Source organism: Nerophis ophidion, linkage group LG06 (genome assembly GCF_033978795.1).
Source record: "Nerophis ophidion isolate RoL-2023_Sa linkage group LG06, RoL_Noph_v1.0, whole genome shotgun sequence".
NCBI classification, from domain to species: domain Eukaryota; kingdom Metazoa; phylum Chordata; class Actinopteri; order Syngnathiformes; family Syngnathidae; genus Nerophis; species Nerophis ophidion.
Genome location: NC_084616.1, coordinates 65498437 through 65514719, shown reverse-complemented (window position 1 = coordinate 65514719; position 16283 = coordinate 65498437). Strand labels below are relative to the sequence as shown.

The 16283-nt window shown below is 40.1% G+C and overlaps 1 protein-coding gene across 1 annotated transcript in view; it reads right to left on the bottom strand.

Annotated features, from left to right (window-relative positions):
* Positions 1 to 567: 567 nt before the first annotated feature.
* Positions 568 to 16283, bottom strand: part of dlgap4a (discs, large (Drosophila) homolog-associated protein 4a) — a 258138-nt gene continuing 242422 nt past the window's right edge. Inside the window, exons 7-12 of the mRNA XM_061904610.1 lie at positions 5974 to 6377; positions 5773 to 5870; positions 4786 to 5213; positions 4033 to 4124; positions 2920 to 3069; positions 568 to 2837 (exon numbers count right to left, since the gene is read on the bottom strand). Of these exons, the coding sequence (XP_061760594.1) occupies positions 2613 to 2837; positions 2920 to 3069; positions 4033 to 4124; positions 4786 to 5213; positions 5773 to 5870; positions 5974 to 6377 (1397 nt within the window). The 3' untranslated portion in view covers positions 568 to 2612. The remainder of the gene's footprint in view (positions 2838 to 2919; positions 3070 to 4032; positions 4125 to 4785; positions 5214 to 5772; positions 5871 to 5973; positions 6378 to 16283) is intronic.

Here is a 16283-nt window from a genome sequence, read left to right as displayed (position 1 = left end):
CATATTGGCTAATACAACAACCCTACACCTGCAAGGTACGGTAAAATAATACATATGGGCTTTTGCTTACTTTTCGTCGCTGGATCACTGAGACGGATGCAAAATGACATTTTCAGACACAATAAAATTAGTGCTCTTGTCTATCAACCGTCCCTTATTACTGGATCCAATACTGGCATTTCATGTGTGCTAGACAACTCTGTGGATGCACCTGAACATGTCTACATAAAGGCTTGACAGCAAAATATGCTGCAGAGTTGTGCCTTCTGCATATTTACCCATATTGTAGCCCTTGGAAACTTAGCAAGTACAAGTAAACAAACTGCTCATACTTTCTGAAAGTTCAAAATGTGGGTGAATAAAGGGATCCATGTACTTTTCCTGAATACCTCACAACTAGCTTTACAGGCAACATTTAAAGGATCATATATATTTGAGCATATTTACACATAAGGCCATGCAAGATAAAGAATCTACATGTACTGTGTAATCAGCAGCATATCATATCACTTCCAGGTGAGTGTAAATGTAAACAACAAAAAACAGCAAGAATGATGGACCAGGACATGTAGCAAAGGGATGTTTAATGATTGCTTTGGTCAATGAAATGCACATGTCTACTGTCGATGTCATACAAAAAAAAGAAAGAAAAAAAAAATCAACAACTTGGTGTCATGTCAGCATTCCAAAGCCAACTGTTTTGTTTCTAATAGTTTTTTTTAGTTCAGAATATTCTGAAGTTTTCCAGAGTGTAATGCAAGGACATGACCAGTAGGGGGAGAGCCAGCCCTGACTAGTAAATCGACCTTTATAGGACATCCATCCACCCACCCATTTTCTACCGCTTGTCCCTATGGGGGTCACGGAGGATGCTGGGGCCTATCTCAGCTATTCGAACAGATTCAAGCTATATACACTAGGCTCCACAAAGTTACCTCTACAAAGCATAGTGCATCGGAATTGGAATTGCTGCAAACCACCTTTGCTAAGAATCATGAGCACATTAAATAGTAATAAAAAAACAGTTTAAATAAAAAGCGTTCTAAATGACACAGATATTGGCCACTGCCGTCTTGGCATAATGTGACAACCCTTGCAGCACCATAAGCGATTAGAATTACAGTTGGACCTCATAGCTGGACGTCACAAAATGTGTCAATGTTTTCAAAAAAACTAAAACAAAAAACAAAACCCCGTCTTTTTTCAATTTTAAACCGGGGGCATTTAAAATGCGAGTAAATACACTGAGGAAAAATTAGGTCCACGCTTTAACATGAACCATTTTATTTCTAGTGGAGAAACGCAGCTTTCATACCGTACTTTGTTTAAATAAAACATGTGTGATTGTAATAGCCATTCAATTCATAGTGGTTCTTACTGCCGACAAGAGCTCTCAACCTGATATTCTAGTGAATGAACACGGTTAAAAAAAATAATAAAAAAATTGTCCTTCATGCTAAGAAAATATTTTAGAAACTGAAGGTAAATCATTTAAGACTGGACACATCCTCCACTGCACACTCAGATACAACTCCATTTCATTATTGCTTTTCCATTTTCTTTCCAGCGGTGTAAAAAAAAATCCCACCCGGTCACATGTAGTGAGTAAATGGGAATGCCATAACAAGTGGTGGGTGTCTTAGTCCCGTACATCACATTGCAAAGATAGAATGACTCAGTGAACCAAAAAAGCTAAACAAAAAAACTGGAGGTGAAATTGCAGTGATCAGGTTAAAATGACCAGCACAATGCATATAGTCTATGCATTCATCTGTAGCTCATTTGCTGGGTATTCTTTCCTGGAATATCAGCACTAAACTTCAGACACAGCACGTGTAGTGTCATTGTGTGAGTGGGGAGGGGAGGTGGAGTGAATGATCGCATTGAGTGCTAATATACTATTAAAATACACAAACTTGAGCTATAAAAAAAACAAAACAAAAAAACTACCTTTGTACAGAACACAGTTCTTTCTAACAATCTGGTATACAACATATACAAAATAAACATTGTGTGTGTGTGTATGTGTATATATATATATATACTGTATATATATATATATATATATGCACGCTACTGCCTTTCCGTTTTTCTGACGTCCTCTGCATATCTGTTGCACGGTACGGTTAAGAGTACACAACACAGCTGATGAGTGCCAGCCAAGTACAAATAGAGAACAGGAAGACTCTGTGGACAGTGAGTACACCTGTATGTGTATCCTGAGTGTGTGTGTGTGTAGATGGTAACTAATTTAGTAAACTATACGGCCACAACTTGCCAGTAGACTTCAGGGCGTTAAGAGAGTAAACTTCTGCGATACCAGGATTCGGCAGCTCACAAGAATGTCTGTGTCAAAAAGGTGATTGCACTTACAGTCTTGATATACTTTTAGGAGATAATAGTCATCTTATCAATAGTAACAGTTTTAAACATCTTGCAAGGTTGTTTTCTGTCCCATGGTACCAAGGGCCATTGGCAATGTGTTTTATCTTCATTTGCACTTATGCATCTGTTATAAATGTGTGGGTGTGTGAGTGTGACGGCCTTAGTTCTGTCAGTTAGTTTGAGTCACTGAGTCTGGAGATTCCCAGATAATCCATGCTGACACACTCTCAGAGGCGAGTCTGTGCCTCGGGGACATAGATTTCGATGCTGTCAGCGCTTTCCGTAGCGGAGTTCTGTCGCACCGATGCTGCACGCTTTGCCGCCAACAACCGTTTTCTGGCTTCTTGCCGCTGCTTGTCCACAGCTGAGTCCATGCTCCTGTCCTTCCCAGCAGACAGCTTGGGCTTAGATTGCTTCTTTGGCACGGACGATGGAAGATTCTTGGTTTCAAGCTGAGAAAAGTAAACAAGGAATAGGATAATGTATGATGAAAAAAAAAAAAATCCTTGATCAGTACGAATCTGGCTTCAAAACCTTTTCTGATTCCTCAGAATGTTGCCAGTTGTTGGCTTTAAGTTGGTTGAGCTCATCAAACTTCATGCGGATGTCTTCTATTGAAAGCTGAAGCAGATCCCAGAATCCAGCAAGGTCCTGCGCCGTTGGCCGCGGGTTGGCATTGGCGTTCTTATAGTGACACAAAATGTACAGTTTATTGTAATCAATTAGAAATTGGGATCCATTCAAATACTAGACTAAAGATGACAACAAGGCATCTGAATATTCTCATGAATATGAAAGTATTATTCACGTGGCATAGTAGTTACTAAAAAACATTTCTGGTCTCTGTTAACTCCTGTATTGGTGCAAACAACATGTACAAAATAGTAAGTTTATGACACACTCACTGTATTGGCGCTGCACTGATACTGTATTTGTGTTTCATAACAGGGCGGCTGGGCCAGCAACTTAAGGTTCCAGGTCTGATTCCCGATCCCGCCATCCGAGTCACAGCTGTTGTGTCCTTGGGGAAGACACTCTACCTACCTGCTCCCAGGGCCACCCACACTAGTATGAATGTAACTTAATGATGTAGATAATGGGTGTCTCTATGTAAAGCGCTTTGAGTTACTAGAGAAAAGCGCTACATAAATATAATTCACTTGACTTCATCCGCTGGAATAAAAAAGTTGCTACTTTTGACCCGCAACTTTAATAGTTAGCAAATAAAAATATATTTTAACTGATAGCTGCACAAAAATAAATTGTGCAACTCTGTTCAATGAGCCAAACAGTAGAGAGAAAAAGATCAAAATTATCTCATACTCCAGAATGTTTTTTTTTTTTAGTTTTTTTTTAAATTAGCTCCATGTAGATCAATGGAGGCTAATTGAAAATAGATGACAAACACAGACTTCTCCGACTTCATTCAATACGAGCAGAAATTTGTAAGCCAAATTACGCGACCCTGGTAAACAGTTTGGAGCGTTGCAGTCAAATGACCCAGCAGCTCTACTAGTAACATTTTTTTTTATTTTAAAGTGATACACACGTTGAGGTATTGAGGGACAGTAGTATTCCTTTTCTTTCATATGTAAAAATATTGTTTACCCATCACTACCGAACAAGAGATGTGACATGGCTTCTTACCAGGTTTTCATTACAGAGCCCCCTGAACTGCTCAAACTTCTTTGATATGAGAAGCTGGGCACTGCCAACTGCGCTGCGGATTGTCCCCAACACTGCAAAATAAAGCAAAACAATTTTTAAAATAAGCAATCAATAAAAATACTGACAGAAATTAAAAATGCCTTAAATGATTTGGCTTGCTGTTCCAAACGCAGTAGGGTGCATAAAGAGTAAGCAAGCTGCATCAAGACACATAACGTAGTAACACACACGAACTACTAGTTATGAAATAATCATCTGAGCACTAAATATTCTGTGACAGCAATTTGTCCTTTTTGTAGACATTAAATCACTCTCAAGGAAGATGACAAATTACTTTCAATGCCATTTTTTTGCACTAAATATTAGCATCTAAATGGAAATTCATGGTTCAGCTCTGTGGAGAGCAGGGAGGTTTTATAATCTGATGGAGCCTCTTGAGTGAGTCATCTCCCCGCTCATTCATATTTCAAAATCTGCAGTGATGGATCTGCAAGAAAGCCTAGATTGTATTCTAAGAGATGGAACGGCAAAGTGGTCTCACTCTCTGCATAAGCATACTTTAGCCTTAAAGAGCTACAGTAATCGATAATGTGATGACGTAAGGCAATAGGAGTAGTTAGTAGGATGTGTAATAAGAGACCTGAATGAACTACAGTACTCTTAACAGTAGTGTCATTTTTTTATCCCATCAAGTAATGGAATTGTAATATTGACCTGATGATATGTTCTTACCTTCCTCTGTAAGCTTGTTGTCTTTGGTCTCCTGCTCCATCTGTTGACACCAGCCCTCCATGCGGCCTGTTTCCTCCTGAAGCAGCTTCAGAAACCAGTTACCATCTCGGAGGCAAGCCGGCGTGCTGACTTGTTCCGACTCTCCTTGGGCATTGCAGTTTCCGGTCCCCAGATTGGGATCTGGCGGTGGCAGCGAGGGTGGGTCTAAAGCTGGGTCCAGCATCTCTGGAGGCAAAGTGGATGTTCTGGATGGAGTTGAGTTGTGTTTAAGAGAAAGCTGTTCCATGGCTTTGCACTGTCCGTTGGAATTTGTGGTTTCAGGGCTAGTGCAGTTGGCTTTGCTATTTTCTGTGGGTGCGGCTTCGTGGCGCTCCTGTGGCTCGGTCTCTGTGTTTTGTCTGGAAGCCATGCTGCTGTCCCGACTGAGACTGCAGAGACATGCAAAAACATTAGCCATTGACACTTGAGTGTAAACGGAAAAAAAATCAATGACTTAAAACAATGAGCATTAGGGGTCCACTGCGAATCCAACAGCCAATGTGCATTTACTATACAGGAATACAGCCAGTAAAGAAGTCACGGCAAGCCAAGCTATCCAGGATCAATTAGGACCAATTCATGTATGAAACGGAAGCAATAAATGCAGCTGGTTTCAAATATAATTGCTCAGGATTAAAAATTTCAGTGGTTTGTGAAATGTGATTAACAGTTATAAAAGTATTCCGGGAAAGCTTAACTGGATGGTTGGTCAGCAATTTCAGGTTGCCACAGTCAAAAGGACAACATAAAGACATCAATCATAGCTTGGCTTCTGTGCTTCAGTCAACAGCTCAATGAACTTAGACCCCCTGCAGCTGTAAGAGCCACAAAAATGGCCCCAAGTGTACGGACATGTCATGTTCAAGATGTGTATTTTTAAGTGGATGTACAGTATTTGCTAAGAGGTTTACCTGCCTACCCTTTTAATCATTGTGAATATGTACTTACGGCCTGCCGTTCTCCACTTGAACTCCAATTGACTGGAATTTTAGAGGGGCAGTCAAGGGTACCAGTTCTTCTCTTAAAACAGGCTGAAGGCAATCCACCTAATAATTTCATACAACAAATGTCAATGCTCATCTGAAAATAACCGCATAGCAGTTTTACTGGAACAGCATCCAGTACAACCAAAAAGCCAACAAATCTGACCTGAATTCCAATAGAGGATAGTTTTCTTTTGGGTGCAGTGGGGGGCTGCTCCAGAAAGGCGGAACAGTTCAGGGTATCATTTTGGGGCCGGGTAGATGTGGAAACAGTGGTGGTAGAGGTTGTTGTGGTTGGGAGAAGTTCACGAGGAGCTGGAACAGGGGGTGCAGAGGTTACAGGGGGGTAAGTCACGGGAGGCTGGTTCCTCTTTGCCAAATCGCCAGTTCGAATGCTACAGAGACTCTCTGAAGAATTGCTGCGTCCTGACTGGCTGTTTTCACTGCCGTGGTCCTGTTGGTCAAGGTATGTGTCTTGAGCGGACTCTGTGCTGCTCTGAAGCGTCACTGATATCAGGGGTTTGGAAGTGGTGCGGGGTGGGACTGGAGGTGGAGGCTTCCTACTGCTGACTTCAGATGGGGGAAAAAAGAAACAAAAACAAAATAGCTTATTGCAAATGACTTTAGTAACCAACAAGTGGAAATTCTCACACTTTCAAAATACCCAAATCCCAAATGTGGAAACTTACACTTTGTACCAATTGCTGCCTTGCTACTGCTATTTGTCTTGTCAACATGTTGTGGGTTGTGTTCCACTGACGTCAGTCTGGCTCAGGGAATCGCCCTTTGCCTGCCACTCCTTAACACTTCATTGCTCATAGGACAATTTTGCTGTAGTTGCTTAAAGTCTTTCTCAAATGATTAGTCTTGAAGCGCTATGAGTTTCTGCTAATGAGGACCTATGACAAACCTGGGCAAATTAAGGACCGAGGGCCACATGCGGCCCGTTAGGCTTTTCTATCTGGCCCGCCGAACATTCCCAAATAACTGTTTTAGATCTTTAAGATGGAAACTGTAGCTGCCATTATGATGTGCAGTGATGTTATCAAATGATAACAAAAGTATTTCAATGGTTGGGATCTGCTGTTTTGCATGATATACTAGTTACTATGGTAATCTAAGTCACAGCAGCTCAGACGAGGTACCAAGCAGTGTGGGTGTGGCGCGTTTCCACAGAGTATTTCCAGAGAGGCCAGCCTGAAATGCGTTTTTTTTTTCCTTTCTGTTTTTTCACGTTTATATTTAGCTGTGTTTGTTGCATTTTTTTTGCGTCTCGCTTGATTGTAAAATCTGTCGATCGAGACGGGGTGTGGTGTTTATACGTTGTCAATATTCAGCGTTTTATCGTTTATAGTTATTGTAAATCCCACATCCTTTATTTTCATGTATATTCTGGGTGTCTCATTCAGTAAAAAAGCTTGAAATTCCATTTCGTTTTTAAGGCGATCCTTCATCAAGTTTTTAGCATTCAATGAGACATTATTCTGAAGTTTTGTATTAGTGTTCTTAAAAGTCAGATAAACCGGCACCCAGGTACATTATTTTCTCTAAATTTGGCTACCAAGTCAAAATAATTGCCCAGGCCTGGCCTATGATTAAGCTATTTTATGTTTAACACACTTCCTTGTGGTCTAAATATGTATTGGATATGCTTTGGTGTACATTTTACTAGAGTTCATAAGCCACTTTGAGTATGTCTGCAAAAAGTTTGTGTGTGGATGTGTTCCCTTTCGATTGCAATTGAAACCCTCTATCCCCCTCCTCTCCAACATCTAGTATGTGTGTGACAATCATTGGTACTTCAACTTCAACAGTACCAGAAGTTTTTTTTTGAAAATGTACACAGTTTAAATTTACATCTCGAAGAAGAAAATCACTATTACTTTACCTTTTGCTGACACATAGGAAAATGTAGGTATATTTGCCCACTCTTAGATCAGGGCCCGTATTTATCAAGCTTCTTAGAATTACTCCTAAGAAGTCTGCCAAGAGTTGAATTATGAGTAAAGAATTTATTCGCTGAAAGCTACACTTAAAAGTTAGTTATCAAGCGTCTTACTCACACTTACAGCAAAGTGTAGGACTGAATCTTAAGTTTCACACTCAGAGCTGAATTAAGACATTAGGTGACGTCATTTCTGTGCCCATATCAGGGAAGGGAATCCCTTGTCTGAGAATAAACAAATATCTTAGAAATATTTAAGTGGACAATGGGAGTGTATATTTTGACAATAAACTAAAAAAATAATACAAAACAAACAAACAATATTGGCAATGAATCAAAAATAAATGTTTCCTTTTCTTTCCAATTCATTAACTAGGCAACTGATTTGAAACTGGTCTGGGTGGCTCTATATATACTAGCCCACTACAGCCACATGCAGAAATCAACATGTTGCATTTTCCCAGTGGCGAGATATCGAAGCATTGTGATGACCTTTAGTTCTGCTGTGAAAGCTCTGCTGCGTGATGTTGCTGATGAGATGACACCCCTTATTAAATCTGTGACAAAAATAATACCCGCTCTGTATAGACAATACCGTTTGATCAGCTGCTCGTCATCAAACAAAGCCAGGACATCCTTCCGCTCCCTGAACGTTCGCGCACGTCTCTCTCGCCTCAGTGCCCCCCCCCCCCCCCCCCCCCCCCCTGGCAACTCCTAACCACTTAGGACACATCTGAAGGTCTCCTAAATATCGTGGAGAGTAGGAGTGATTCTTAGACGTAAGAAAGTTGATAAATAGCTTTTATTCTTAAGTTTGAGAATAGGACTAAATTTCGCAAATTCTCAGGACTTAAGTGTAAAATGGCGCTTGATAAATACTGCCCCAGTACAACAGTGGCAAAGAAAAAGCATCGCATCTATTATTGTGTGACATGACATGATTAGATTAAAATAATTTACCCTACGATTCCTCAAATCAAGTAGTAATGTTGCAAAGGCGCCGTCTTTTTCACTAGTTTGGCGGCTAATCCAACTTTGTACTGGTCCAAGGTCACAAATCAATCCTGTGTAAAATGTGGACAAATAAACATGGAAGTATTTATTTTGTAGACATCAGAGCAAGCAGGGCAGCATAAACTGAGAAGAAATAACTGTTCCTGGCTGCAGTAGACTGCCCTGATACTCTTGGAACCAAATTTTAAAAAAGAGGATTCATTTTATAGCCATTGGTGTTATTCCAAAATTACAAAAAAACTCCAACTCACAAGTAACAACATTATCACAACTGGATGAAAAGCTACACTTTAAATGATAGTTTAGTACTTCTTTGTAATAAATATGATCCAGAAAATAGCGGTTGCCAATTTTATTAATTTAAAAATGTTTAACATGTGTCCCGCGCACATGCTTAGTTTCGATCTAAATGGCAATCCAACACCCTGTAATTATGAAGCCACTGCTCCTACTCCATCAACCAAGATGGAGAGTCTGTAACGCCATCATTAAACTACACAAACATTCCTGTGGAATTCACATACAGTAGATATGCATTTGGCTTACATGTAGCTAATGTTGATCTTGCATAATTGTTGTAACACCTAACTTTAACTCCTTGTTGACAAACTGCTTTACAAGACATCAGTCCGGTTGCTGTTGCCTTAAACTGAAGCACTTGGGGGCATACAAGCGTATCCATATATACAAAAATGCCACACACACACGTGCAGTCCTTGCATGCGTAAATCATTTCATTAGGGATTTTGCCAGGGGAAAAAAAAAAAAGGTTGGTGCGCGGAGAAAAGTTGGTGCTGTGCTGAAGTGGTCACTCTTGTCAAGTGGAGCTGAGTCGACAACACGATAAAGTTTGCTGTGACCACTTTAATGTCTACTCTGTACAGTATACAGTATGTACTTGAAAATAAACTTTAAAATAATGTTTGATTTTTTTACTTTTCTTTCGGAAATTGTGCCATACAATGAATTGGTATGTTGTAGCGTGTACACTGCAATGTTTAGCATTAAAAAAAATATAATAACTAGATTGTGGGCTGTATATTCCGTAGCAATGACATACTGTATCTTATCACCGAATATTGTGGGAACTAAACATTACAGGAAAGCTGGGAAACAACATAAACATCCAAACTTTGAAGCAAATCATTAACGTCCCAGCCTTAAAGCTACTGCAGGGTATTTGACTGCAACAGGGGGAGCAACTCCAAAATATACAAAACACACATAACCTAATTGCTTTACAACAGCTAAAAAGAACAATCAGACAACATTAGTCAATGTCCATCAAATACGCTACTTACACACAAGTCCAACAATGTCTTTCATGGCCTTAAAAACAGATGTTAAGAAATGATGTTCTTCCATATGTTTGTTCTTTCTGAACTTTTAAAACAGGTCATAGTATGATTATTTTCTACATTTAAAATACTTCTCTGTGTTCTGCATAACATGTAATGATGCTTTCTGACCATCTCTTCAGGATGCGTCGTTCTGTGAGCGGTCGTATTTATGTGCCTCCACCTCTACTGCGTCTTTTCCCCATCATCCATGTACAAACCCTGTTTCCATATGAGTTGAGAAATTGTGTTAGATGTAAATATAAACAGAATACAATGATTCGCAAATCCTTTTCAACCCATATTCAGTTGAATATGCTACAAAGACAACATATTTGATGTTCAAACTGATAAGGATTACTTGTAAAAAAAAAAAATGTTTATCTTTAGAATTTGATGCCAGCAACACGTGACAAAGAAGTTGGGAAAGGTGGCAATAAATACTGATAAAGTTGAGGAATGCTCATCAACCACTTATTTGGAACATCCCACAGGTGTGCAGGCTAATTGGGAACAGGTGGGTGCCATGATTGGGTATAAAAAAGGCTTACCAAAAAATGCTCAGTCTTTCACAAGAAAGGATGAGGCGAGGTACACCCTTTTGTCCACAACTGCGTGAGCAAATAGTCAAACAGTTTAAGACCAACGTTTCTCAAAGTGCATTTGCAAGAAATTTAGGGATCTCAACATTTACGGTCCATAATATCATCAAAAGGTTCAGAGAATCTGGAGAAAACACTCAACGAAAGTGGCATGGCCGGAAACCAACATTGAATGACCGTGACCTTCGATCCCTCAGACGGCACTGTATCAAAAACCGACATCAATCTCTAAAAGGATGTCACCACATGGTCTCAGTAACACTTCAGAAAACCACGGTCACTAAATACAGTTCGTCGCTACATCTGTAAGTGCAAGTTAAAGCTCTACTATGCAAAGCGAAAGCCATTTATCAACAACATCCAGAAACGCTGCCGGCTTCTCTGGGCTCGAGATCATCTAAGATGGACTGATGCAAAGTGGAAAAGTGTTCTGTGGTCTAACGAGTCCACATTTCAAATTGTTTTTGTCATCTGGACCAAAGAGGAAGTGAACCATCCAGACTGTTATCGACACAAAGTTCAAAAGCCAGGAACTGTGATGGTATGGGGGTGCATTAGTACCCAAGGCATGGGTAACTTACACATCTGTGAAGGCACCATTAATGCTGAAAGGTACATACAGGTTTTGGAACAACATATGCTGCCATCCAAGCGTTGTCTTTTTCATGAACGCCCCTGCTTATTTCAGCAAGACAATGCCAAGCCACATTCAGCACGTGTTACAACAGCCTGGCTTCGGAAAAAAAAAAGAAAAAAAAAAGAAAAAAGAGTGCGGGTACTTTCCTGCCTGCAGTCTAGACCTGTCTCCCATGGAAAATGTGTGGCACATTATGAAGCGTAAAATACGACAGCGGAGACCCCGCAATGTTGAACGACTGAAGCTCTACATAAATCAAGAATGGAAAAGAATTCCACTTTCAAAGCTTCAACAATTAGTTTCCTCAGTTCCCAAACGTTTAGTGAGTGTTAAAAGAAAAGGTGATGTAACAGTGGTGAACATGCCCTTTCCCAACTACTTTGGCACGTGTTGCAGCCATGAAATTCTAATTTAATTATTTGAAAAAAAATAAATTATGAGTTTCAACATCAAATATGTTGTCTTTTTAGCATATTCAACTGAATATGGGTTGAAAAGGGTTTGCAAATCATTGTATTCTGTTTATATTTACATCTAACACAATTTCCTAACTCATATGGAAACGGGGTTTGTAATTGTCTTCAGCACTTCTATATGAAATCTACTGACAGACTTAAGTTAGAACTACACATAACTTTGTATTAGAAATGGTAACAGTGGAGGATGCATGTGCATATAAAAGGCAGTCTGCCCAACAACAGAGAAAAATAAGCAGCTTATTGACTAAAGCGTCGGACATCCCAAAGCTCTTCAGTCAAACCTCTACAATATATGGAGATATCCGCTGACGTCACATGTTGGAAAAACTTCCTAAATTGTGCCAAATCCAAACGGTTCGTTTGGACGAATTAAGTATGAAGGAAAGGCTGGCTTGTTTTATAAATATCTACGCAATGTTCACATGTTTTGATTTGTGTGACTCACTTATGCAATTCCCAATTACACAAAAACAGGTATACTAATACGTGAAAAAGTTGGTTTTGCATAATAGGTCATCTTTAAAATCGCCATTGTGATACAGTGTCCACATTAATCACAGCCTCCTGACTGCATCGTGATGCTCTTGAGCACTTTGCTCGCAATTATCAGCCAAAATACCAGGGGCAGCTGTTATTGAATAGATATCTACCTTCTTGTGTATTAATGAGCAATGATGACCCCACCATCCAGATCACTGTTGGTGCTGGAACTATCCAGCCATCCATTTACTACCGCTTTTCCCTTAACTAATCATTCAAAAAAAAAAAAACTTTTAATGTACATCTTGCTCAAAACCCAGAAAATAAGTGTGTGAAAGTGTTCTGTGCAACGCCTGAACAAAAGTCTTGACAGAGGACGAGCTAATTTGCATTGCTATTGGGACGTTCGGGTCATTGGGGACCAGTAAGCTATTTCATTGTAAATAGATAAAACCGTTTCAGAATGGTGTTTATTGAGCAAATGTTTTGTGCAAATCAAGCATCATTGCAAACACCACAACAAGCTGCAAACAACATACTCAGAAATTGTTTGAGTGCACGGATATGGAATATTAAGTACACAATACACGTAGCAAGCAGTTTACATGCAAATTTTCAGTCATTGTTGCGGTCTCTCATACGCTATTTTGTGCATTTCAAGCATTATGTCTGGTCACCTGTACTTTGGGATTCTCCTCAGCAAAAGTTGACCAATTCCAGTTGTGCCGCCGCCCACTTTGCTGTTGATGCCAATTTATACATTTTGGTACAAGCACGTAGCACGATGAAGCCTTAAAGACACGTATAGAAGGAAGTGTACGTGACAAGATAGTTTGAAATTTTTACTTCTGTGATGTATCTTTTAATCTTGTAAAAGAGTTTCTTCTTAAACCTGTTTGATCAATTCACATTAATTATCTATAACATACTAGAAAATAAAACATCGAAGTAGATTTTGTATTAAGTTGTTCTTAGCATTTTTAAATGAATAAAAGAGAAACTTTACACGATTCTGTTGCCAATCTGTGACGTCATCAGTCATCAAAACAAGTATGGCGATATCATGAGAAGCAGTGGAACAAAAAATAAATAAGCCACCATTGCGGTCAATTGTGTGGAAACACCTAGGCTTCTGCAAAGACAGAGATGTTCTTAATTCGCTCACTGTTTGTAGGGTATATAAAATACAATGGCAACACCACACATGTCTTGAACCACCTATGGTGGCATTGGATTTTACACATGCTGACCAGAAAGGCAAAGAAGCGTTCATGGAGAAGCAGCACAAAGTAAGAGTTTGTTTCACTTTATCTTTTGTTAAAACCTGCCGCTGCTTGAATTTTTTTTCTAAAAAATGTACTAATCGATTTCAACTATAAAATCGTCCCTAAATATTATCGGCAACCACAAATTCAGAATCCAAACAAACCATTGTTAAAGCGAATCGTTACACACCTATCAACTAGTCAAGGACTATCCTGACGATTAGTCGATCGGATTATAAAGCGTACACATATTCAGTGGCTCCAATTTAGCCATCAACTTTCAAATTGAGCTTGAGTTATTTCTAGGCATGTGCCAACAACAAAGATGACTAATGTATTCATAAATCATTTTTATACTGTAATTATGCTGCTCATTTGGCTGTTGGGCTGGGGCAGTGTAGCTCGGTTGGTAGAGCGGCGGCCGTGCCAGCAACTTGAGAGTTCCAGGTTGGATCCCCGCTCCTGCCATCCTTGTCACTGCAGTTGTGTCCTTGGGCAAGACACTTTACCCACCAGCTCCCAGCGCCACCCACACTGGTGTAAATGTAACTTAGATAATGGGGTTCACTATGTAAATATACAGCGCTTTTCTCTAGTGACCCAAAGTGCTATATACTTCACGAAAATACCAATTTAACTTTCGTCCATTTAAAAGCAAGGACAGGCAAAGTGCTAAAATACAATATATCATTTTTTTCAAGTAAAAAAATAAATACACCAGTTAAAATAGCAATATAAACAAAAATCTAAAACAAGCTACCTAATTTGCTCAAAAAGAAACAAGTGTTTTGTAATGATGCATTTAAAAAGCTGCACACTGGTATATTGTTGAATATTGATTTACTCCTGGCATTTTTAGCATCAAGACTTACAACAAGTCAACTTTAATAGCATGCTCGTTAATCCCTAATCTGAGCCTACACCAGTTCCTTCTCAAATAGTGTGGCATACCCCCCCTGAGAGTTGCAGTGCGATGCCAGGGCGGGGGCTTGCGTGACCTCTGGGAACATGCTTTTTTTGCCACACCAGTATGAAGAAGGGTATGTCGCCCTCGGCTTCACTGTTGCCTCGGTGGGAGACAAGGATGTGTAGTTTCCTTTAACGTTAAAATCTAAAATCAATAAAATAGGTTCGGTATCTGTTAAGGAGAGGGTGGGGTACCCTCAAATATCCATCCATCCATCTTCTTCCGCTTATCCGGGGTCGGGTCGCGGGAGCAGCAGCCTAAGCAGGGAAGCCCAGACTTCCCTCTCCCCAGCAACTTCGTCCAGCTCTTCCTGGGTGATCCCGAGGCATTCCCAGGCCAGCCAGGAGACATAGTCTTCCCAACGTGGCCTCCTACCGGTTGGACGTGCCCTAAACACCTCCCTAGGGAGAGGTTCGGGTGGCATCCTGACCAGATGCCCGAACCACCTTATCTGGCTCCTCTCGATGTGGAGGAGCAGCGGCTTTACTTTGAGCTCCTCCTGGATGGCAGAACTTCTCACCCTATCTCTAAGGGAGAGCCCCGCCACCTGGCGGAGGAAACTAATTTCGGCCGCTTGTACCCATGATCTTATCTTTTCGGTCATAACCCAAAGCTCATGACCATAGGCGAGGATGGGAACGTAGATCGACAGGTAAATTGAGAGCTTTGCCTTCCGGCTCAGCTCCTTCTTCAACACAACGGATCGGTATAACGTTCGCATCACTGAAGACGCCGCACCGATCTGCCTGTCGATCTAACGATCCACTCTTTCCTCAAATATACACAACCAAAACAATAAACAAAATGGCTAAACAAAGTAAGGTTGACCAAAATGACCATGGTTATGAATATTACCGTGGTATTGTTGAATGGGTTCAAAAAGTACTTATGCACACACTAAAATATTTAACAAACGTTGCATAATGGGGAAAGACGTTATTTTCTGTTGTTACATTTTAGCATTTAAGATAGCTAGAAAACTCGTGCCAGTCAGTCCGTCTGCATCAAAGTGCAGTTATGAATGACGGTTCATTGATCATTTTAATTTAATGAAATAATATTAACCATCGGGAGTTATAAAACGGTTATCATTACTACTGTAGTGTAAACGCTCAAAGCTGCAGAAAGCTGTGCGCATGTAATCAAATTCATGTGCGCATGTAATAATTTGTGTTTGTTTATCAATCCGAGGTTGTGTATTCAAATCCACGTGTTTAAGATCCGTGTACGTATGTTTTAAGTTGTCCGTATGTCCTTAATTAGAAAGAACCCTCGATAGGCTACATACACATGACTTTTGCGTCACTTCTGCTGTGGAAGATTTGAGTGCGCGCATCCTGAATTATGAGCGTGTAATACAACTTACACGCACCGCCAGAAATGCGTACGTGTAATACAATCTGTGTGTGCGTATCAGAAGTGTTCCTACCTTTAACCAACCACAAGACACCACACAATTTAAACCAGTCACAATGTACAGCTTAGGTGCGTGAAAGAGATACGCCAACACCCGACTTACTTTGTGTATTTTACCGCCTTAAGCTAGCCTGCGTGTGAAACAATGAAAAATCAAAGAGTTAATGCTTTGAATGATTCAACAAATGTTGAGTTTAGACCACGTAATAGTATATGTTAACTAGTAGGGCCGCGAATCTTTGGGTGTCCCACGATTCGATTTAATATCGATTCTTGGGGTCGCGATTCGATTATAAATATCGATTTTTTCGATTTAACGCGATTCTCGATTCAA